Genomic DNA, 25411 nt, shown 5'->3' on the forward strand with positions numbered 1-25411 from the left:
CACGACGTGGATGAGACATTGGGGTGATTCCATCTCTCCCTCCCTAGGAGGGACTGATGATGAATTGGTGATGGCAAATTTTGATGAGAGTTGGAAATGGCAAATTTGATTGGTTAGGAGGGAGAGAAGACGAATTTGGTTTATGGGAGGAACGGGGAAGACAGTAGGGACGTTTGTTGATTTGTAAAGTAGATGTTTATGGGTAGTGTTGTGTTTTGTGGATACAGTAAGGGGTAAGGGAGGGGCAATGTAGGTTACCTGGTGGGGGGGGGGGGCGTACGGTAGGAACGTACCTGTCTCACCTGGTTCCCATGTGCCCCCAGTGTGCATTACCTAATGTTGCGTGCACTTTTGCGCCCTTATCACCTTACTCACTTGTCTGCTTCTTTTGTCTCCCACCTCCGAGGATCTGGCTTTGGGGCAGAGAGAGAGGAGAGAGAGGTGCTGGCTCCGCAGTTGCGGGCCTGCACTTTCGCTGCTTGCTGCCGGGATCGATACACCATATGGACCGCAATTTTTGTGGCCGCCCACCATGGACCGCAGTTCTCTTGCGGGCAAGCAACACCCGTGGATGGACCTATGGGTCAACGTGGCACCTATGCCATACAGGTGAACCACTAATAGTTGGCCCCCTGACGGCCACAATTTAGAAATGGACGCGGTTGGCGCCTTTCTTTATTTTTGAAAGAAGCCAGAAGGCCAAGTACACCACAGGAAGGCAAGACCAGCGGCAGAACATCGGCCGGCTGCGACACCACCGGTGATTGTTGAACACTTTATTGGTGCACCGGATGGTGCTGACTGTACATTATGGGGTGGTGCTTTTGGTGCTTGGAAGGGGTGCTCTGCACATTATTAAAGGCCGTAAGGCCACAGAGCACTCGTGGGTTGGTGTATCGATGCTGGCATGCGTGCTCTCTCTATGCATAACATCTGCATGTGTTCCTCCAAAAACAGGTCCTGGATCGTAGTGTAAATATCAGCGTAGTCTTGTGTAAATAATGCTCCCTACCAGCTGTATGTTTAGTTTGAGAATTCTTTCCGCGATTCGGTTATCCTGTGGGTGTGTTTCTGTGAGGAGAAGGGTGCAACGTCGCAGGGGGACATATTTACTCATTTGTGAACATCTGTAAAACTGTCGCACTCAGGGTAGAGTTAATAGTAGAGGGAACTACATCTGAGTGCCACACTAAAGTAGGTAAAAATTTATCGGGTCGGGACGCCCCGAGGTAGAGAAGGGTGCAATGTTGCGGATATGGGATTTGGCCTCCATCCATATCCGCTTGTAAATATTCCCCTATTTCCCCAATACTCCCCAACTATCCCCAATCCCCCATTCCCTAGTCCCATTGTCTGTAAACAACACTCTGTAGCCCCGACCTTCCCCTTTTTCCCCCATTAAATGTCGTGCCCAGGTTCACCGCATCTCACGTAGACAACTATAGGACATCTTGCTAGTTATTCTTAGTCTATGTCAGTTAAGGACTCGTTTCCATTAATTCTGACTCTTCGTTGCACCAGAATGTGATTGTATGGCACCAGTAGTGAGTTTAGGACCTCCCAATACCTCCCCACAACCTCATCTCCGCATCCTCCCATCATCTCATGGTCCTACAACAACAACAACAACTACAACAACAGCAGGCGGCGGCGCGGCCGCGGCGCGGGGAGTGCGCGTCCTCACTCCGGCTTGGTTAGCCGCCATTGACCATGTGCTCCGACGGGGTTACCACTCAGGGGCTGACTGTCAGCTCCTCGTCAAGGGCGGAGCCCGGTAACCCCCCCCCCGCACCCAATAAGAAGCGGCGGACCGATTCCATCTGGGGCGGAGCTAACGAGCCGAGGGCGTGTCACTCCCCGCTGGATATACGCAGCCACTTACCGGAGGTGACGTGAGATGCGCCCCCAGCTTGGAGAAAGAACGTCACCTCCTAGCGCTGAGAGATACCTCCCGCATCTCTGGACCGGACCGGGTCGATTCTGCCCCTGAGCCAAGGTGCACCTTGAGCCATCGATTCTGCCCTTCCTTGCCATCAATCCCTGTGTGAGTCAGTCTTGTCCCGTTTATCTGTGGTCTGTCAGGGCTAAGATAAGACCGTATTTAAGTGCCCACCTTTCTATGCTGTACCTCTTGTCAGTGTAATCTAAACGTTCTGCATATCCTATATTATAACCTCCTCCGGAGGTCTTGAGAACTGTACCCCTGGTGTCGTGTCATTTAACCCAGCCGTTGTGTCCTTTCCTTCATTGATCTAGCGTAGCGTGATTCGGCCAACGTTCGAGTATAATCGGGTAAACTGTGCGAACACGGCGGCCATTCCGCTCGGCCCACCATAACATCAAAGTCGTGTCCGTAACAGTATATAGATATAGGAGCGTATGCTGGATCAGCACGTCGTGTCCTTGGATGACTCCTCAGCACCATTCCGACACACACCACTGTGTGTGCTACAGAATAAGGTGTTTTTACGGTGGCCAAAGTGCAAATCCTCCCACCAACCTCCTTGAGAGAGGACCCAGTACCCTGGTACTCATTTCGCCGATCTCGGAAGGATGACAGGTTGAGTCAACCCCACCTGGAATTAATTCAACAGCTGAACTGGATTCAAATTCAGGACCTTAGGATCCCAAGCCCACTGCCCTAACCAATCGGCCAACACCAGGTATATATCCCTTGTTTAACATGTGTTACGTGCTCCTCCCCAAACCCCGGTCACGGTGTACCTCCGAGCGCCGAGAGGAGTCACGGCAGAAAGATGTGTTATTCTGCATGTCAAAGATCAATGGTGAAACCACACCAATTGCTACCAACCAACAAGTATTGTATTAAGATCACACAAGAATAACAGTACAACAAGAGTAATCAATTGTACAACCAATATATACAGTCACGTGAAAAGGTAAGTACACCCCATGTAAAGTTTTGACTTTTTCAACATATTTCAACATACAGCTACTTGATCTTCATTTCAACAATATTGATAGATAAAGGTGATATAATATAACAAATATCATGAAACATTTACATTTTGTAGTCCATTGTATAATTTAAATAAACATAAATGCAAATTTCGCATGTGGAAAAAGTAAGTAGACCCCTACATTTATCACTACTTCAAATACCTAAAATTAGAATCAGGTGCACCAGCTCAGGTGCAAATGATTAGAACATTGTTAGAGAGGATCTTGGAGGAACCTGTCTTATTTAAACCTCAGACATTTAGTTTGGTTTGCTCTTTGTTGTTGAAGTGTGCGGCGTCACCATGCCTAGATCAAAAGAGCTCTCCGAGGCCTTCAGAAAGAAGGTTATAGATGCCCACGAGTCTGGGAAGGGATTTAAAAAGATCTCCAAACAATTTCAAATCAATCATTCGACTGTCCAGAAGATCATCTACAAGTGGAGAAGATTCCAAACAACTGCCAACTTGTTCATGCCAGGCAAGCCCAGCAAGTTCAGCCCGAGAGCAGACCGCAAGATGCTGAAAGAAGTCTCCAAGAACCCCAGAATGTCATCACGGGACCTACAGGTAGCTCTTGCCACTGTTGATGTCAAAGTGCACGAGTCTACCATTAGGAAGAGGCTGCACAAATTTGATCTACATGGGAGGTGTGCCAGGAGGAAACCTTTGCTGTCCAGAAAGAACATCAGGGCAAGACTAAAGTTTGCCAATGAACACCGAGGCAAAGACCAGCACTTCTGGAACAATGTGCTCTGGACAGATGAGTCAAAGTTAGAGCTATTGGGCCACAGTACCAGAAGACATGTTTGGCGAAAACCAAAGACAGCATTTGACCACAAGAACCTGATACCAACTGTAAAGCATGGTGGTGGAAATATTATGGTTTGGGGCAGCTTTGCTGCATCAGGGCCTGGGCAGCTCACCATCATATAATCCACTATGAATTCTTCATTGTCTCAGAGGGTGCTTGAGGATAATGTGAGGCCATCTGTCAGAAAGTTGAAGCTCAACCGAAGGTGGACCTTGCAACATGACAATGACCCTAAACACACCAGTAAATCCACCAAGGAATGGCTGAAAAGAAAGAAATGGAGGGTTCTGGAATGGCCAAGTCAAAGCCCGGATCTAAATCCCATCGAGATGTTGTGGGGGGATTTCAAACGAGCTGTGCATGCAAGAAACCCCTCAAACATCGCACAGCTGAAAGAATTCTGCATGGAGGAGTGGGCAAAAATTTCTCCCAGTCGATGTCAGAGACTGGTAGACAGTTATAAGAAACACCTACTTCAGGTTGTTTCTGCCAAAGGGGGCAATACCACCGTTTAGAGCCAAGGGTGTACTTACTTTTTCCACATGCGAAATTTACATTTATGTTTATTTAAATTATACAATGGACTACAAATATCACCTTTATCTATCAATATTGTTGAAATGAAGATCAAATAGCTGTATGTTGAAATATGTTGAAAAAGTCAAAACTTTACATGGGGTGTACTTACTTTTTCACGTGACTGTATTTCCTATGATGGTACCATCAGGTTCGTACAATATAACTCACTGTGCTCCAAGTGAGCGGAAAGAAGAACATTCCCAATGTCTCTATTCCGGCATCAAGCCAAAGTCGATCCGCTCCAGTGATCGTCAGAACGATGTCTAATCGAGACCAGAATCCCGTTCGGATGACAGTCACAGTCACGCTGCCAAAGCTGTGCAAAGGTGCCATCAAGGCGACTGGGAAATCACACCCTCGGGTATGGACGTTCCACGGCTCTCAATCGGCGAACCGCAGATTTCCCACTCAAAAGCCACGTTACACACACACACCAGATTAACGTCTGAATGCGGTGAAAATGGTTGAAGCGAGGTGAAAAACCTTGAGCGAAGCGCAAATCCTGCGCGAGGTAAAAATGGCCGACGGCCCGTTCGTTCTCGTCGGAATCAAACGCAAAACCTGTCACACAGGTTTATCTGTCACAGCGATAACAACTCTGTCGCAGGAATCCCTTTCCCAGGAAACCCAAAGTTCACACGTGACCCTCGTGCGCCAATGTTCGCTCAGGACCTTGAAGCAGCTCGGCTTCTTGTCCGACTCACTCGCTCCGCCTTCTTTTCCTCTTCTTCCTCTTCGTCTTCATCCGGTTCCGGTTTCATTTAAAACATTAACTTTTTTTTACCTTTTGAAAATAGTAATCTCTATTTCACTTAAACGATAACAATAATAGTACATGGTACCAAAAATGTTTACAGTGGATGAAAACCACAACAACGGAAGTGACGAATCCATAACACATGATGGGAAATCAAATTTTTTTGATTTTAAATCAAAAAATCAAAATCAAATCCAGAACAAATTCTTGCAAATCTAAGTAGCTCAGATGAAAAGACATTGTAACCCATTTCAATTGGTACATTGATTGTTACCTGGAATGGTGTACAAGACTACAGGTAAACTGAAATCATCAACTTTATGATATACACCTGTACTCAGTGGGGTGGTGATGGGGGGGGTCGGAGGCACCAAATGACACCCTCAAAAAACCGTTTTCATGCTCCATTTGTTTGTATTGTATATAAATTATAATGCAAAAAACTCATGAGATCATGAAAAGCAACTTTCAGAACCACGTTTTACAGTTTAAACGCCGTGCTAAGTGTCATTGTGTCAGGTCGATGTTTACAAACTCCTTTCCATCGGAATACACTTTTTTTCGTAATTACTACTTCTATCACCTCGCACAGATGTCCGGGAAGTTAGCACCCTTTACCCGATTCAAAGTTCGGGTTGTACCATTACAAAAATGGGGGGGTGTTGTGGATTTCTTTGTACAAAAGGTGGATGCGAATATGTAAATAGGGTAAATTATGGACTATGGTAATCCGATAATGGTTCGAATCCTATAAAGGCCTGAGAAACATAATGTAACAAGAAAGAGCAATCAGAGATTGCAAACCCTCACCAGGATGTATTTTCAGTGGTTTTTAAGGCTTTTGTGTTAAAACAAATATGGCGGCCGAACCACGTGACCGATGACGTAATCATCATTTTTTTTCTAAACTAATTTATTCCAAGATTATGCTGAAGAAATTTCATCTTGATCGGATAAAGTTTTGTACTTGTCAAATTATGACGTCATAATGGAGGTACGGTACCTATGACATCATCATGAACATATTTTATTCCTCATGGAGAGTTATTTACAATGAGCCATGTCTCAATTTTTTCTATTCAGTGCTTTCGGAGATATGGAGGGGCAACGTTTTTCCAAGATGCTCCCGTACCACGTGACCTATGACGTCATAATTACTTTTTAAAATCTACAGGTGGAGGTGCACCTATGGTGAAAATATCCTCTGAATCGGACCAACGGTTGCAGAGAAAACCATATTTATTCGGTGCGGACGAACAGACTCAAATGCAATACCCTCTCCTCTGGTGAGGGTAACTATAATGACACTCGGTAGAGCACATACCTCACCAGGCTGAACAGTTTACCTTTTGTATCCACTGACTCAGAGGCCAGATCTGAATCCAGCCAAAAACCAAAGTCGAATCGGTTTGCTCTTGTCACGTAACCAACTCATCCACCCAGTTTGTCATAACTCGTCCACAACTTTTTGAAGTATTGTACTATGTATCGTTTTTGGCCTCATCTCTCAATGGTGTTAAGATCAAATCACTTTAAAAATAAAATTATCGGATCTGGAACTTCACCAAAATTGCATCAATTGTTCCATGTCACACAAACCTGTCCACCAAGTTTTGGCCGAATCCGTTCACAACTGCTCGAGATATCGTGATATATATCGTTTTTTGCCCTCTCAATGGTGAAGAATCACTTTAAAATTTCTCAGATCAGATCCGGATCCGAATCTTCACCAAAATCAAATCGATTCTTTCTTGTCACATACCCAACCTCTCCACCAAATTTCGTGGACAGGTGGAGGTGCACCTATGGTGAAAATTCCCTGTCAATCGGACCAACGGTTGCAGAGAAAATCATATTTATTCTGTGCGGACAAACAAACAGACTCAAATGCAATACCCTCTCCTCTGGAGGGAAAAAATGAAATGAATGAATGAATGAATGATCGTTTTAAGGCCATTTTTCCCCGCTTGAGCAGGGGTTAGCGGAGGGTAAAAAATGTACAAAAACCGATTCCCTTAACTACAGACCTATCGGCTTACTTCCAATAATCAGCAAGGTGATGGAATCCATCATCACAGTTGATATGAAATTCTAAATTTGCTCCAACAACCTCATCACACATCACCAATTTGCATTCAACCCAGGTCACTCCACCTAGGATATGTCTCTTCTACTCACCCAACAATAGATGGAGGCCCTCAATGTCAGAGAGGAGATCATGGCCGTCTCTCTTGACAAGTCTCTAGCTTTCGATACACTCTACCATCCTGCCTCACCCTCCAAATTGTCTGCCTATGGCATCCAATGCCAACTCCACACATGACTTCCTGAGTTCCTGTACTCTCGTCGCCTTGTGGCTCTCAACATAAATGTTTCAACTTTTCTTCCTGTTGAGGCAGGAGTGTGCTAAGGCAGTGTTCTGGGCCCAGTCCTATTCCTGATCTTCATCAATGATTTCTGACTCTGGAAAAATCACTATTTTCTGATGACTCCACTCTCTGCTGTGACATCACTCATCCTTCAGACAGGCAGAATTGACCCTCTTCAGACTTCACACCTTGGGAAAAAAAAAATCACAAGCTGGTCAAACACTTGATATATGTCTTTCAACCCTGAAAAATCTCACATTCACCATCTCTCTCCGAAAAGACCGTCTAGCAACCCCTCCGCTTCGACCCCCCTATACTTTTTTAACGATCCTCGTTAGGAGGTTCATTCACTGAAACTGCTGGGTCTCACTATGAGCCACGACATTTCTTGGCAAACCACATTTCAAGGTTGGTCTCCAAAGCCAGGAACCGACTCGGCATCCTCCGTCGTACAAAGTCCTTCCTTGGCACACCTGAACTACTAACCACCTGAGACCTTCATCCACAGGATGATGGAGTACTGCTCTCCCCTCTGCGCTCGCTCCCCTGCCTTACACCTTACTCAGCTTGATGTGATGGAAGCCAAGGCCTTCGAGATAATTGGGATCTCCCCCAATGAAGAAGAGTCCATGGGCGGATCACTTTCTAATCACAGACAGGTCAGTGGTCTCTCTGTCTTCTCCAGTCTGCTTCCTGGTCTTGCACCCTCTACCCTCTCCTCGCTTTGTCTTCCCTCCCCTCCCCTCCCCTCTCCAGCTTTCTGCAGGGTGCACACGGTCCACCATCAACCCCCTTCTCGTGAAACTCCCCAAATCACTCATTTGTTCCTCTTTTTCCACATCTGTGGAACCAACTACCACATTCTCTTCAATCTCATTCTCCCCTCCAGGTCTTCAAGACAGCTGTTCACCACCATCTCATATCGTCCCCCATGATCTTTTCTACTCTCGTTAACCCCCATTCTGCCCCATCCCTCCTTCCAAACTTCCAGTTTTTCCTTCCTGAGAATGTGCTTCTGTATCCATCTTGTACTCCCCATATTTACACCCCCCTCCTCTAACCCTCCTTCCTTATTTGTCCAAGTTTTGCTCTATTTTGTCCTTCAACCCTGTTGTTAGCATCCGTGTCCGTCTCTGTCCGTCTGTCTCTGTCTGTCTCTCTCACCTTTCCATTTGTTGCGTCCTGATCTGTTCAGCGTACTAGCTGTTCCACGAGCCTCGACTCAGTATATAATATAAATAAAAACCGGAAGCAATTACAAACCCCCTCCAATCCACTGACAGTTAAGCCTGAGGAGCCGGTTCGTGAAAGACTTGGGCCGATTTTAACGGTGGGCACATCAAATTAGCACGGGTAACAAGACATATGGACCACAATGACCCCTGTGGTCATTTTTACATTCGACCACGTGGTTGGAAAATAAGAATGTTGAAACTTTGGACATAGCAAAATCTCGCGTAATACGTTCGGATTCGTTTATAATTCACGTTAAATGAGAGGAATCGCCTCTTTCTGACAGAGAAAACAACTGCAAGGGTCGTTTTAAGAATAAATACCTCAGCAACGTACGCCGATCACGTGGGAGGAAGAGAAACGAGCCTAGACAGAAAGATAGAGCAGGTAAGAGTAAGACTGACCAATAAACATTTAACAGTAACACCATAAACGTCACGTCTCCCCTCCGTCAGTTCGTTTCGGTCAAGGATGCATCCACAACTTTACCTCAGGAGTCAGGAACGGCGGGAAAATCGCAACAGAAGGCAGCGATACCAATGAGGAAAACGTTTTCACAATAACAAGCGCCTGCGTATGTGACATAATTTGTTATCGAAATAAGTCAAAATTTCATGTCCTGCAGAATGTTTTTCTATAATTGGACTTGAAATAAATAATCTAGCAATATACGGAAGGATCGAGAGGGAGAAATTACAACCAAGCTGCACATGCACAATATATACACCGTTTTGTGAATAAAATATCAGGCATCTCCGTCTACTTATTATGTACGCACATATCGTATATCATCTGACCCACACCTCTGTCTGTGCAAAGCAATCTCTTAACTCCTTTTTCTAGAGCCCGGACAAACAACCATAGGTTGGCAGCCGTTGCACAGGCTCCATGGGCCGATTGGTCTCCGATGAAGTGGCTTGGAAGGGACTCCTATTGCAATCTTCTTCTTCTATAATAAGATTTTTATATGGGAATTTTCTTTAACGAAAATTTTTCTCTGGGAATCTTCTTATTGGGAAAAAAAAATATTATTCCCAATCTCTTGTAGTTGTGGGGATGGCGGGGTGAAGTTTTTGGCCCAAGTCTTTCACGAACCGGCTGGCCAGGCCTGATATTCGACTAAATTATCGTAGTGAAGCGCGGTGCTACGCGCGCTTACTTGTACAATAAGAAGGAAGTGGACAACGCGGTAAGTTTAAGTGTCTTTATTAAAAGAGTTCACTGTAGCACTGGCGCGCTCCGGGCTGCGCGCCCGGTGTATATCCCGCGGCCACGCCTACCCCTTGGGCGTGGCCGCCGCCCACTTGGTGCGTGGAATGATGCCCTCACACCAGTGAGCTTTCGTGTCTGCCACACGCGCCCCCCCAGAATTCCCGCGCACCTGGAGGGTCAGTTTGCGGGGCAAACGGATGACCCGGCCGAAGCGCCCTCTGGCGACCGGCGGCGTCCGGGGTGCAGGGATGCCAGCTGGGATGCCTCCGGCTGCACCCGGGATTGGTGCAGGACCGGGGGGCAGCGTGCCGGCGGTACTGGGCGGTGCCGGGGGTCCGCCCACAGGGGGGCGGCCCCGACGCGGGGGTCGAGCCACCGGCGGTGGGTGGTCCACGTCGAGGTGGGCCGGCTTGAGGTGATCCACCGAGACGCGGTCGGGAGTACCGCCAATGTCCAAGGTGAAGTGCTTCGCCCCGGTCTCCAGCACGCGGAAAGGCCCATCGTACAGGGGCCGCAGTGGTGTCCGGTGGGCGTCGTGCCAGGCGGAGACGTACTCCACGGTGCGAAGCTCCGGGGCAACGTGCGTAGGCGGGTGCCCGTGGTGCGCCGTCGGCACCGGGGCGAACCTCTGGGCTGTCTCCTGCAGCGCGGAGCGCTCCTGCGCCGCGGACCATGGCGCCGTGGGGTCGGGGAGGAACTCGCCCGGCACCCGCAGCGGTTGTCCGAAGACCAACTCCGCCGTGGATGTGCGCATGTCGTCCTTGGGCGCCGTCCGGAGGCCCAGCAAGACCCAGGGGAGCCTGTCGACCCAGCCGCCGTCACGGAGGGTGGCCCGGAGCGCGGCCTTCAATGAGCGGTGGAACCGCTCGCACAGGCCGTTGGCCTGGGGGTGGTAGGCCGTGGTTCGGTGCAGCTGGACCCCGAGCCCCCGCGCGACCGCCCCCCAGAGCTCCGAGGTGAACTGGGGGCCGCGGTCGGACGAGATGTGCGAGGGGGCGCCGAAACGGGCGACCCAGGTGGCGATGAACGCCTGTGCGACGTCCGCCGCCGTCGTCGCCGCCAAAGGCACGGCCTCCGGCCACCGGGTGGTGTGGTCCACCATGGTCAGGACATGGGTGAAACCCCGCGAGGGGGGCAGAGGTCCCACCAGGTCCACGTGTACGTGGTCGAACCTTCGTTCCGGCACCGTGAACGGGGCCAATGGGGCCTGGTTGTGCCGGTGCACCTTCGTGCGCTCGCACGCTGGCACGCGAGGCACGTCCTGGTCCAGCCGCGGACGGCCTTCCGGAGGCCATGCCAGACAAACTTGTCGGCGACCAACCTCTGGGAGGCCTTCGTGCCCGGGTGGGACAGGCCGTGGATAGCGTCAAAAACCTCAGCCCGCGGGCACGATGGGGCGAGGCCGCCCGAGGGAGACGTCGCACAAGAGGGCCGCGCCGTCGAACGGCACCTCGGTGACGTGGAGGCCCGTGACGGCGGTCCGCAAGGCCTGGACGCCGGGGTCGGCGGCCTGGTCCGCCGCCATCCGGGCATAGTCGATGCCAAGGTGGACTGCGTGGGTGACGGACCGGGAAAGGCAATCCGCCACCGGGTTGTCCTTCCCCGTGACGTGCCGGATGTCCATTGTATATTCGGACACGGCCGAGAGGTGACGCTGCTGCCGGGCCGACCATGGCTCGGCGACCTTGCCCATCGCGAAGACCAGTGGCTTGTGGTCGACGAAGGCCGTGAACGCACGGCCCTCGAGCAGATGGCGGAAGTGCCTGACCGCCAGGTGAAGCCCGAGCAAATCGCGGTCGAAGGTACTATAGCGGCGTTTGGGCGGGCGAAGCTGCCGGCTGAAGAACGCCAGCGGTTGCCAAGCACCACGCACCCATTGCTCGTGCACCGCGCCCACCGCGTAGTCCGAGGCGTCGGTGGTGAGGGCGATCGGTGCATCGGGCACCGGGTGCGCGAGCATGGTGGCGTTGGCCAAGGCGAGCTTCGCGCCGACGAATGCCGTGTCCATCTGCTCGGTCCAGGTAACGTCACCTTTGCCCGGCTTCCCCCGGAGGGCCTCGTGCAAGGGGCGCAGGAGCTGGGCGATGCGGGGCAGGAACCGATGGTAAAAGTTCACCATGCCCAGGAACTCCTGGAGCCCGTTGATCGTGCGGGGGCGCGGAAACCCCTTCACCACCTCCACCTTGGCCGGTAGGGGGACGGCCCTGTGCCTGGTGATGTGGTGCCCCAAAAAGTCGATGTCGGCGACGCCGAACCGGCACTTGGCGGGGTTCACGATGAAGCCATGCTGGCCCAGACGTTCGAAGAGCGTGCGGAGATGGTGAACGTGCTCTTCGCGGGACGCGCTGGTGACGAGGATGTCGTCCAGGTAGACATAGACGAAATCGAAGTCGCGCAAGACACTGTCCATTAGTCGCTGGAACGCCTGAGCCGCATTCTTCAAACCGAAGGGCATCCGAAGAAATTCGAAAAGCCCGAACGGCGTGATGACCGCCGTCTTCGGGATGTCCTCCGGCCTGACGGGGACCTAATGGTAGCCGCGTATGAGGTCCACCTTCGAAAAGAAGGACATGCCCACCAACCGGGTGGAGAAGTCCTGGATGTGGGGGACAGGGTAGCGGTCGGGGGTGGTGGCGTCGTTGAGGCGCCGGTAGTCCCCGCACGGTCGCCATCCCCCGCCGGGCTTTGGCACGATGTGAAGCGGCGATGCCCAAGCACTCTCGGAGCGCCGCACGATGCCGAGCCGCTCCAGCGTATCGAACTCCGCTTTAGCTACGGCGAGCTTCGTCGGCTCGAGGCGGCATGCCCGGGCATAGACCGGTGGCCCGGCGGTGGGGATGTGGTGTTCCACCCCGTGCTTGATGGCCCCCGCCGAGAAGGTGGGCCGCGTGAGGGCCGGGAAACCCGCGGGGAGGCGGGTGAATTCGTTCGCTGCCGGAAGCGTACAGATGAACCTGGCTGGAACCGAACCGCTCAGCAAGCCGCTCGGCGAGCCGGTCGATGAGCCGCTCCGGGAGCTGCTCAACGAGGCGGGCAGCGCGCATGCGAGCGAGCTGAACGTCTCAGCCTGGACAAGCCTTCTGTGCTTTACGTCGACCAACAGGCCATTGGCACAGAGGAAGTCCGCGTCGAGCAGTGCCATAGGCACGTCGGCAGTGACGAACGACCACCGGAAAACCTGCCCTCCGAACCGCAGAGAAAGGCAGCGTTTTCCGTACGTGCGAATGGACGTACCGTTGGCGGCAAGCAGAGCGGGGCCCCGGCCCGTGGACTGCTTGTCGGACGTACCGGCGGGAACGACACTCACCTGCGCTCCCGTGTCGCACAGGTAACGGCGCCCGGATAAGGTGTCCGTGATGAACAGTAGGCTGTTTGCACGGCCGGCGCTCAGTGCCACTACCGAGGGCCGGCCTGGGCGTTTCCCGACCTGCCGAATGAGCACGGCGGGCGACATTGCCGAGCCTTGTGGCCGAACTGGGCGTGGAAAAAACACCAGGTTTGCGGCGAAGGCGGCGGAAGCCGCGGTTTCCTCTGCGGCGGCGGCGGTGAGCGGGGCGTGGCGGTGGACACGAAATGCGCATCAGCCTAGAGATCCACGAGGTGCGGTGCATCAGCATCAGGGTCAGCATCAGCATCAGCCCCGATCGCCGCGACGGCCGCGCCAAAACTCGCCTGGGTGTCCAAAGCCGCGAAGAACCTGTCGGCCTCTGCAGCGAGAGCCCGGGGTTCCGTCGTCGCAGAACCGGCCAACACGAGGCGGACTCGTGCCGGCAGCTGGCGTCGAAACAACGCCCGGAATAGAGCGTTCGGGGTTTCGTCGCCCATCAATGACAGCATATGGTCCATGCGGACCGACGGTCGCGTGTCACCGAGCTCGGGGAGGTCCAGGAGGCGGTCGGCCCGAGCGTCCACTGTGAGGCCGAACGTGGCGAGGAGGAGACGCTTGATCGCCTCGTACCTGCCATCGGCCGGTGGGTTCCTCAGGACCGACACGACGCGGCCGGCCGTGCCGGGCCCGAGGAAGGCGACCACGTGGCAGTACCTGGTCTCGTCCACCGTGATGCCTCGAAGTCGGAACTGGGCTTCCGCCTGCAGGAACCATACTTCAGCTTGCGTGTCCCAGAACTCGGGGAGTTTGATCGTAACCGCATTGTTTGCCATTGCGATGGCGTATTCGGTCGGTCAGCGACGGCTGATCCAACGTCGGAGGGTCACCAAATGAAGCGCGGTGCTACGCGCGCTTACTTGTACAATAAGAAGGAAGCGGACAACTCGGTAAGTTTAAGTGTCTTTATTAAAAGAGTTCACTTTAGCACTGGCGCGCTCCGCGCCCGGTGTATATCCCGCGGCCACGCCTACCCCTCGGGCGTGGCCGCCGCCCACTTGGTGCGTGGAATGATGCCCTCACGCCAGTGAGCTTTCGTGTCCGCCACAGTAGCAGGAATTTGTAATTCCTTTCTTTTTTGAATATATTTTACAATTCCCCAAATTAACTCCAGCTGTCAGGCCACAACTTTTCCTCGAAATTTCAGCTTGATGTAAATTATAGCAAAGATACCCGCTGCATCAAAGTAAGGTACCGTACATCACATTATGGATCCCAATAAAAATCCAAACACATACACAGGGAAAGAGTTTAAAAGGAGAAACTTTATTCAAACTACCATGCCATACTCAAATTATACTTCCATGACAGATCCCCAATGTTATATTCAAAGTAAAATAAGCAAAAAAAAATTAAAAAGCAATATTGTTCAAGGTGTGATTGGGACATTGGGATGGGGATTGAGAAACACTATGGGAACCTTGCTCAGAATGTTGAAGACAACAAGCAGGTGATGTTGGAAGCTCTGGTAAACTGCATCGCTCACCGTTAACGTACCGTAATGTGGATGATGAGCAGGGTTATGACGTAGATGAAGATATGACCTAATGTAGACATGATGGATTTGCCAGACATACGAAGAAAAGTCTTTATGTAATGTGGTGTGTGTGTGTGTGTGTGTGTGTGTGTGTGTGTGTGTGTGTGTGTGTGTGTGTGTGTGTGTGTGTGTGTGTATGTGCATAAATGTGCATATATGTGCATATATGTGCATAAATGTGCATATATGTGCATATATGTGCATAAATGTGCATAAATGTGTATATATGTGCATAAATGTGCATATATGTGCATAAATGTGCATAAATGTGCATAAACATGCATAAACGTGCATAAACATGCATAATGATGCATAAATGTGCATAATGATGCATAAATGTGCATAATGGTGCATAAATGTGCATAATGATGCATAAATGTGCATAAACGTGCATAAACGTGCATAAACGTGCATAAACGTGCATATATGTGTATATATGTGCATAAATGTGCATAAATGTGCATAAACATGCATAAACGTGCATAAACATGCATAATGATGCATAAATGTGCATAATGATGCATAAATGTGCATACATGTGCAGACATGTGCATAAATGTGCATAAATGTGCATAAACGTGCATACATGTGCATAAATGTGCATATATGTGCATATATGTACATTAATGTGCATTAATGTGCATAAATGTGCATAAATGTGCATAAATAAGCATAAACGTGCATAAATGTGCATAAACGTGCATAAATGTGCATATATGTGCGTGTGTGCGTGCGTGTGTGCGTGCGTGTGTGTGTGTGTCTGTGCTTTATAGGATTGAAGAACAGCACTACAGGATTTGGGGGGTATTGCATGTGTCATAATATACAGTAAAAGTCATCATTTCTACGCTTTGACGTAAAGTTGCGATGGTTCTTCGTAGGCGGTGTTGATGTGGTGTGTATCATACTTGGAATACTCCGACAGCTGTGGTCTAACCTGCTGACTAATCTCACTTAAGCCTGTTTCCCTATCACAAACACACACAAACACACACAAACATTATACATTTCAACCTTTTTATACTGAGATAAAAATGAAATAACGAAAAACTTAAAATAACAATCAAAACTAGAAATCATCTGAAAATGCAAAGCCTGTCGACGTCTATTTGTATTCAGACGTCTTTTCTTCTTCTTGAATATGTTAAAAATAACGAAAACAGTTTTTAAAAAATACAATATAAAAATTCATGATTTTATGCAACTTTGACCTTTGACCTTTTGATCTAACAACACAAACGACCCCTGCCTTTTGATTGGTTAACCAATTCAGTGACCCAATATGCAAATTCTTAAAATTTCAGGTCAATCGGATGAAAATTGACGATTTTATGTGACGCTTGATCTTTTGGCAAAATCATAAATTTGTCTTCTCCATATTATCATACTAAAGCTCTTGCGAAAATTTGATGACAAAACTCAAATGGTAAATTTAAATTTCAGGTCAATTGAATGAAAATTGATGATTTTAAGTGACGCTGACCTTTGACGTTTTGACAAAATTAATAATTTGCCTTCTCATCAAATAAATTTGTATTATCATGATGAAGCTTTGTTGAAAATTTGATGACAAAACTAAAATGGTAAAAATGTTACGGCCCAGACACACACACACACACACACACACACACACACACACACACACACACACACACACACACACACACACACACACACACACACAACAGAAATGATTGCAAAACCCCGTCTCCTGTTGTGCCGGGGATGGGCTAACCAGGCTGAACACTGTTTTGTATCCCAATGATAGGCTGGATCTGGATCCGGACCAGAACCAAAATCTAATCGGCTTGTTCTTGTCACCTAACCACCTCATACACCAAGTTTTGGCATAAGTCGTCGACAATTTTTGAGATATCCTGCCATATATCGTTTTTGACCCTATCTCTCAATGGTGAAGAATCACTGAGGATTTTTTTTTAAATTATAGTATCCAGATGTGGATCTTCATCAAAATCTAATCATTTAGTGCTTGTCGCACACCAAACCTGTCCACCAAGTGTCATGTGAATCCGCCCATAACTTTTTGAGAGATCGTGATATATATCGGTTTTAGCCCTATCACTCAATGGTCAAGAATCACTTTTTTTAATTCTCTGATCCGGATTGGGATTCAAATCTTCACCAAAATCGAATAATTTCGTCCATGTCGCATACCCAACCTCTCCACGAAATTTCGTCCGATTCTGTCCACAACTTTGTGAGATATCCTGCTCGCAGACAAACAAACAGGGGTGAAAACATAACCTCCGTCTACCTTCAATGATGGCGGAGGTAATTAATAAGGTAATGAAAACGTTAAATTTATGGTATTTCCTACAAAATCATCCTCCTTCCATAAGGAATTGTGGCTTAATCCAAAAGAACCCAAAATAATTTAATTGTTTCCTCAATTTTTACAAAAGTTAGGCCAACCATCACAAAACTAAAGCTTCATTTTACCTGCAATATTTGTCTCGTCTTGAATAAGTTAGGTATGCTAGAGCCGGATGTCCAACCTACATCCTGGCAGACACTTTTGTTTGGCCCATCAACATTTGTTTGAAACGTAATTTCTGTTATACAAGTACAATTTCTCTGTTATTGACATGATTGAGTCAAAGGCAGTATGGGTGACATCCTTAGAGTAGAGTAGACGCTGCAAGTCCTCGAGGACCTCACCAGACACTGATCAGACCGACCAATAACTTCCTTCCGACAGACTTCTTAACATAGTGGACATCGATAAACTTTGCAATGATATTAGCCACTGGTCCATGAGAAATGCCAATATCGCTGGGAATTTATCACCAACTTTGATCACAGTGAACATTCTATAACACAACCTTGGACAAATAAATTAATAAATAAATGCATTGCAGGATTCCACTATTTTTGAACATAGTGAGAGCTCACGTACGAGTTATCTGCACGGGTGCCACGTGATGCATATCAGAGAAGAAGAAGAAGAAGAAGAAGAAGAAGAAGGAGTAGAAGGAGAAGGAGAAGGAGAAGGAGAAGAGGGAGAAGAAGAAGAAGGAGTAGACGGAGAAGGAGAAGGAGAAGAAGAAGAAGGAGAAGGAGAAGAAGGAGAAGGAGAAGGAGAAGAAGGAGAAGGAGAAGAAGAAGAAGGAGTAGACGGAGAAGGAGAAGGAGAAGAAGGAGAAGGAGAAGAAGGAGAAGGAGAAGGAGGAGAAGGAGAAGGAGAAGGAGAAGGAGAAGAAGGAGAAGAAGAAGAAGGAGAAGGAGAAGAAGGAGTAGAAGGAGAAGGAGAAGGAGAAGGAGAAGAAGAAGAAGGAGAAGAAGGAGAGGAAGAAGGAGAAGAAGCCAGTTATTGATATCAGCATAAAGGACATGATAAAACATACCATTTCACGAAGAACATCATGATAAAAGCGATGAGAAGCAACACCAGTAGAACGGTCAGAATGGATGTAATCACAACCATTGAAGCAGAATGTTTTCCCAGCCATGTTGTAATAGTTCCGCGGTCTTCAACTGTGGAAAAAGTTCACAAAATGGGATTGTTATGTGAAGGTCATGCTTAGACTGAAGCCGACAATCAATACACATACGGCACTAACTAAGAATGAGTAAGTATAATGAAACGAGGGTTGTATTTTGTGACGTCACAATTCATACTGCCTTTATCAATGCAATATCTATATATCTATCTATAAATATATATTCTCCGTAGGTGATCCTGTCGGACGTCTGTCCGGGGGTGTTACACCATTGAGAGAGTAGCTCCACCCATTCTGGAAGGGACTTCAAAAACAAATCACCACCATTTTGTTTCCTCGCATAGCTGTGAGGCCTCTTTTGTTAGGCCCGTGGTGTCTTGCTCTCTCTCACAGTTTTATTTCAACTCGAATTCAATATATAATTTCATTTTTAACAGTCGCTAACATGGTTTTAGACTCGGTTGAAAAAAAACGGGAATAAAATCCGATGAAAGTTACCGTTTATAGAACGAAATGAATTTTCAAAGGCCTATAACATCAGCCTTTATCTCGACTGTAATTCACGATCTGATATCATTTTTATCGATGGTTTTAGTCTCGGTTTCAGCAATAATTGAGAAAATTCACGCACACACCGGAAATTGCCAAGATATATTAATTACAACAACAATTACAACATTTTGATTACAACAACCCACTCACCAGGCAATGTCTGTTTCGTTCGAAGCAATTATACACCGCCCAAAGAAGATTTTTTTCTTGAGGAAATAAAATCGTGAAATCTTTAATAATTTTTTTGGGGGTTTTCGCACGAGTTTTCAAGGCTGAATCAATCGTGTACACATCCAGGATTAATAAATAAACTCCATTTCACGTTTTTCCATCGCGTTTTTTTGTCCGGTTCTTGGTGCAAGTTGCTGGAGTTGCTCTCGGCGTCAGAATATGCTCCATATGCGTCGTGTGCATCCAAGCTGTCTTTAGCTCAAGGTTACGTAATGTGGGGCATGTGGGTGGTCATTCCTGCTTCTTTATGTCAGCTCTGTCTCAGTGAGTTACATGAGGGTTATTTGTAACTGCCATTTTCAAATTGAATAAAAGAATGAGGGAACAGAACAAGACACCAATGAGCGTCGTGATCCTCTCCCGCTCCCCAGTGTGTGACTCCCCCTCCCCTCCGTGCGTTTGTGATGCCCCCCCCCCCCCCCCGTGTGTGTTACCGTGTGTGTTACCTATCCATAACTTTTTGAGATATCCTGCTATTATATTGTCATGCGGACAGCTCTCAGTTAAGACAGAGTATCCACAGATGGAATCGAGCTTACTTTGAGGTGTTTCCAATTGATGGCGGAACATACGCGAGACGGAATGAAGAATGCCGACTTACCTTCACGGCCGCAGGCGTTTCACCCCTGCAAACAATTAAACTCACACAAACACGGAATTTAGAATGTACAAAACGAATATTTATTAACGGAACCAGATAACAAAGGACGCGATGATAAATAAATCCCCGAATAAGTGCTCCTACACACAGATTTGCACACGGACGAGGGAAGAGAATAAATTAAAGGAACTGTTGTGTTTGTGAATGCACGTCTTATCTCTGTCTGCAGTCGTCCAGGCCCCAAACTCGCCATCCGGACGCGGCTCCGTGCTTGGCGGGAAGGAAGCCTCAGTCTGCCTCGTTCGTGCGCTACCAGGCCCCAATGAGCCACCCGTTCACCCCGGTCCCATCCGCCGGTGCACCACAGGCTTTCCGCGCGACTCGAACGGGTCGTGTCAGCTCGCTCCTCCGGCCGTGCCTAAATCCGTCCATGTCTTCCTGGACTTGGCCCAGAAACCGCGATGCACCCAACGTTTTCAACAGGGAAGAGAGAGAGAGTCGAGGGCGAAGGTGGCGAAAAATGGCAAGCGGCCGAGGGAGCGGAATCACGAGGCAGCAAAGGGAAAAAGGGGGTCCAGGCAGGAAGGAGGCCAAACCGAGAAGAAGAAAATGCCGGTGAGCGAGTCGTTTTATCACTCTCAGTGTGACGTCAGTGCTTTCTCCACCAATGGCTGCGTCACTTCTGTCTCATGCCATCGGTCGCTCGCCAATCAGTTCTGCCGCTTCCTTCCAGTGATGTCATCTGCCCATCAAACCCTTGGTGTCAATCAATCGCAAAGTGGGCGTGGCCTCAGCCTGCCTGATCGATGTTCCATCGCCATGGTGGCGTACTGCGCGGCCACTTGGGGTTTGTTCTTCAGGTCAGTCATTGTGAGTGGGGGAGGGGGGGGGGTTAATTAATGTGTGCGCTAATAATGGGCCTAGCTAATGTGTGTGATGTGCTGCCATACGGGACAAAGGGATGATCACCAGGTCTGACACACAGGGGAATTAGCTTAGTCCGTAGTCTACCTATCACCGGATCATCCTCGTTCTGATTACAGGTACACACTTAATCCGACATTTGGGCTAGACAGGTCCTCTACTTATTTACATTGAGATGTTTCTAGCTACCCACGACAACCGGAGCATGATACCTATACAGATCTACCTAAATCTATATATGCCCTACCCACCGACATAACAATATGTTGGTTTTAGCCCTATCACTCAATGGTGAAGAATCACTTAAAAATTTAAATAATTCCCATATCCGAATCCATATTCAGATCTTCACCAAAATCGAATAGATTGGTCCTTGTCAGACATGCAACCTGTCCACCAAGTTTTGTCCAAATCAGTGCACAACGTTTTCATTTCTAATCATTTCTAATCATTTCATTTCTAATCATTTTGTCCAAAATCTAATCATTTCGTCCTTGTCACATAAACGACCTATTTGCCAAATTTCGTCCGAATCCGTCCACAACTTTTTGAGATATCTTGTTCACAAACGGACAGACAGACAGGGGTGAAAACATAACCTCCATCCACCTTTGGTGTCGGAGGTAATAAATCGTGAGGGAAAAAAAAATCGGACAAAATTAGACTTGTTTTGGACAAAACATAATCATTTTCAAAAACGAAATAGATGTATGGCTTTCCTGACCTGCCTGCATGGGGGATTGCTTATTTGTAAGGTTTATTCGAGGTTTTTGCATTTTCAGAGGTCTCTCTATGTGCTCTCAAAGAACACACGGTGAGAAACTTAACATCAGCTATTTGCTTCCAACCTACATAGTGCCACTGTCGAAAAGTGAAGTCTTAGTAGAATTTTTCACGTTGAGTATAACTTTGCTTTCGACACATGTAGGCATTGTGTCATTCGTGAGGGTAAGAAAGAGGGTAAGAGGGGAGGAGGCAGTTACTCAGTTACTCTCAGTAGAGAGGAGGCAGTTACCCCCATTTGTGTTTGCATAGCTTTAGGACTTTTCCTGCCTTGCACTAGCAGCACGCGTTTAGGGATAACCAGTCTTATTTGTCTGTGTGCCTTTGGGAGACTGCGATGTGACGTTAGTGGCAAGAGAGGAGTAAGGATATACGTATTCTGTCATGTGAATCCCGTGTCAAAACTGGCAGGAACCGAGTGAGAGAGAGGTACCTCGGACGTTTTACTGTCTGCGCCCACGTCATGCCTGCACATAACCACCCCCACATTATACTCATGCATCCTGGGGAAGAGGAAAAAGCTCCGGTCCTCCAACATGATTGCCCCTGATTTGTGACAAGCAAGGCAACGTGCGATTGGACCTCAGTTGCTCGGCAGGCCACATCGTCTGAAAATTGGGAGCAGCACCAATACGGGAGTCGGGTGAAAGTAAAAGAGACCGGGACTCAAGCAGCAGGTTAAATCTGAGATCAAGCAGGTCAAAACAGAGGCAGGAGGAAATAAAATTAATGGAAGGAGCATCACTGTGCCGGAAATGATATCCAGGTTTAGGAAGTTGAGGAGCATTAGAACAGGCTCTGGCGGTGGAGGTTGAGGTGTGTATGGCATCATAGTAGACACGGGTGTGAGAATCAGTGCCTGGAGAGCTGGTGGTGCGCGGATTGTAGTGAGCGGCCAGCGCTCTGCACCAAATAGGTATGCTAACATCGTCAGTCATGGTGCAAACGGACAGATGGAGGCCTAGTTAATGGAGGTCTGGGTGGATTCTCTCCCGAGGGAAGTGTGCCTGCCTGGGTGTCTACACTGTGCAAGTCGTCCATGTGAGCCATTCGAACACGCATCTGAAGGTGCAGGTCCATGGGGTGGAAACCATGCTGCCGGCATGCGAAGAGTGCACCTCGGTGTGTGGTTCATTGCTGTGCCATGAGGTTCAGACTACTCAACACGCTCGTACTGGCCCGGGTGTGGGGGGTGATGAGCGTGCGAGCGAGTGCACATACATAGTGGGCGTGCTAAGTTGTGTGAGTGTGACGCCTGTGAGTGAGGCGTGTAGATTGGATGAGGAGAAAGAAAGAGGCATGCAGATAGGAGAGCCGCCAGCAGTGACGGGCTGTGAGGCGACAAGCGACAGGCTTAGGGTGGCTTTCTCCAGGGTTTGTGAGCATGGCTCCAGTTCACAGTGAGCCGAAGGGTGAGCAGGGGAAAAGGAAGGATTTCATATCAATCATATCAAAGGCTATCTTTACAGTGACAAAATGATTTGATCTTACCTTTCTTTGTTCTGTATGGACCCGATGTACCCGAACAAGGTTGAGGAGCGCCGGGTACAAAATATGTTAGCCTGAAAGACATTAAGTCAAATCAACATGTTTGTGTATATATAGTGGGGTGAAAAAGTACGAGTCCAGAAGGAAATTCATTAATTGAGACATGATAACAAAATAAATCAGAAACCAAAAGAACTTTCAAGGGATTTCCATGAACGCTTAAGGATATAACAACACTTATTATAACTGGAACTAGAACGGCACTCTTCGACGTCACAACGTTGACTTATATGCCTCCCCCCACATTATTACATCATTATAATATTTGTATCAAGTTTGATGTAAATCCATTCAGCTGTGGCCAAGTTAGCACATTTTTACCTGACATGACCTCTGACCTTTGACCTATTGACCATAAAATTTAATCAGTCCATGTTTACATAATTATACACACCTGTATGAAGTTTTAATTTAAATTCCTTCAGCTGTTCACAAGTTCTCACATTTTTACCTGACATGACCACGAACCTTTGGCCATTGACCTCGGGACCCCCAAAATCTAATCGGTTAATCTTTACATAATTATACATATCTGTACCAAGTTTGAATTAGATCCCTTTAGCCATTCTCAAGTTATACGAGGGCCAGTCAATAAGTAACCTTAAAATGGCGATATAAATTTGAGAATGTAATGTGTGTAGTTGTAGACGACATATGTGATATCTATGGGTAAGAGACATGTTTTGCCTGTTTTAGATCTGGCAACATTAAGTGTATGACGTCAGTAGAGCAGTTCCAAGATGGCGGCTCCCTGAGAAGCATGCACCAGGGAGGAGCAACATTCTGTCATCCGTTTCTTGGGAAGTGGGGGTTTGAATCCCAGTGAAATCCATCGCAGAATGAAGATGCAATGTGGTGACACATGTTTATCACTGCAGCAGGTGTACGACTGGGACAGGAAGTTTAAAAGTGGAATGTCCAATGTGACAGACGCTGCTCGCTCGGGCCAGCCAAACACGGCCGACACACCAGAAATGGTTGCATGAGTTGAGCGCGTGCTAAGGGAAAACCGTCGCATTACGCTGAATGAAGTGGTCTTCGAATTGAACATTAGCCAATTAGCCATGGTTCAGCACATCATATCATTCACAACGTGCTGTGGTTCCGCAAAGTGTCTGCAAGGTGTGTGCCAAGACAACTCACACCCGAACTGAAAGAACGGCGAGTGGACGCATGTGAAGAACTTCTGCGACATTATGAAACAGAAGGCGACACTTTCTTATAGCGCGTAGTGACTGAGGATGAAAGCTGGGTCCACTACTTTCAGCCAGAACCGAAGAGGGCAAGCAAAGAGTGGCGCCATTCAACTTCAGCGAAGCCCAAAAAATTCCGCACACAGCCATCCGCTCGAAAAGTGATGCTGACGCTTTTCTGGTATAGCCGAGGCCCACTTGTAGAGCACTACATGCCCAGAGGGACCACAGTCACCAGTGCATCATACTGCGACCTCCTTAAAAATCATCTGAAACCAGCAATCAGATCAAAATGCTGTGGATGTCTCACTACCGGTGTTTTGCTGCAGAATGACAACGCTCGGCCCCATACTGCCCGCGCTACAGCTGCAACAATCGAGGACTTGCATTTTGAGTGTCTTCCTCGTCCACCCTACTCGCCAGACCTCACCCTTCGGATTACCACATCTTTGGGCCACTTAAATGGGCGCTTGGTGGAACCACTTTCCGATCCGATGAAGAGGTCCAAGAGGCGGTGCATGAATGGCTACACAAGCAGCCAAAAGATTATTTTTCGAGAGGAATCCAAGTCTTAGTAAAGCGCTGGAAAAAAATGAATTGAACGCAATGGAGATTATGTTGAAAAATAACACCGTTTGTTACATACGTACATGCAATAAACAACTTGTGAAAAATATTTTATTGTTACTTATTGACTGCCCCTTGTAGATCTTTTACAGACTTTGACCTTTAACTTTTGACCTCTTGACCCCTAATTCTAATCATTTCATCTTTACATCATTATACATACCGTAACCAAATTTGAATTGGATCACTTCAGCCACTCAAGTTATAGACCTATTACAGATTTGACGTCTTGACCCCAAAATCGAATCAATTGATCTTTACATCATTCTACATAAGTGTACCAAATTTGGTTAGAATCCCATCACTGGTTCACAAGTTATCGCGGTAACAGTATTTTTACCAAACATGACCTCTGATCTTTGGCCTTTGACCTCGTGACCCCAAAATCTAATCAGTTCATTTTTACCTTACGATATATACCTGCACCAAGTTTGACTAAGATCCCTTTAGCCATTCTCAAGTTATCGCGGTAATGAAAACCCATCACGGATGGACAGACAACCTGAAAACATAATGCCTCCAGTGACTTCAGCGGTGGAGGCATAAAAATGAAATCTATCTTTATGTATACCATATAAAACGCAATGCCAGTTTGTGTGTTTGTACAGATGTCTGTCCCCCTTCATAAGGGTAGGTTTTAAAGGACAA

At 47.9% G+C, this 25411-nt stretch overlaps 2 protein-coding genes across 2 annotated transcripts in view; both read right to left on the reverse strand.

The window, feature by feature from the left end:
• LOC137438627 (nucleosome assembly protein 1-like 4) overlaps positions 1-9263 on the reverse strand; it is a 75191-nt gene extending 65928 nt beyond the window's left edge. The window contains exons 1-2 of the mRNA XM_078766984.1: positions 9199-9263; positions 9046-9075 (exon numbers count right to left, since the gene is read on the reverse strand). The gene's annotated coding sequence lies outside the window, so the exon portion shown is untranslated. The remainder of the gene's footprint in view (positions 1-9045; positions 9076-9198) is intronic.
• Positions 9264-14551: 5288 nt separating this feature from the next.
• The window catches only part of UPK3B (uroplakin 3B), a 30359-nt gene continuing 19499 nt past the window's right edge, over positions 14552-25411 (reverse strand). The window contains exons 5-7 of the mRNA XM_068133849.2: positions 22887-22957; positions 18209-18338; positions 14552-15811 (exon numbers count right to left, since the gene is read on the reverse strand). Coding sequence (XP_067989950.2) covers positions 15688-15811; positions 18209-18338; positions 22887-22957 — 325 coding nt within the window. The 3' untranslated portion in view covers positions 14552-15687. The remainder of the gene's footprint in view (positions 15812-18208; positions 18339-22886; positions 22958-25411) is intronic.

This window comes from Myxine glutinosa, chromosome 13 (genome assembly GCF_964187855.1).
Source record: "Myxine glutinosa chromosome 13, kmMyxGlut1.1, whole genome shotgun sequence".
NCBI lineage: Eukaryota > Metazoa > Chordata > Myxini > Myxiniformes > Myxinidae > Myxine > Myxine glutinosa.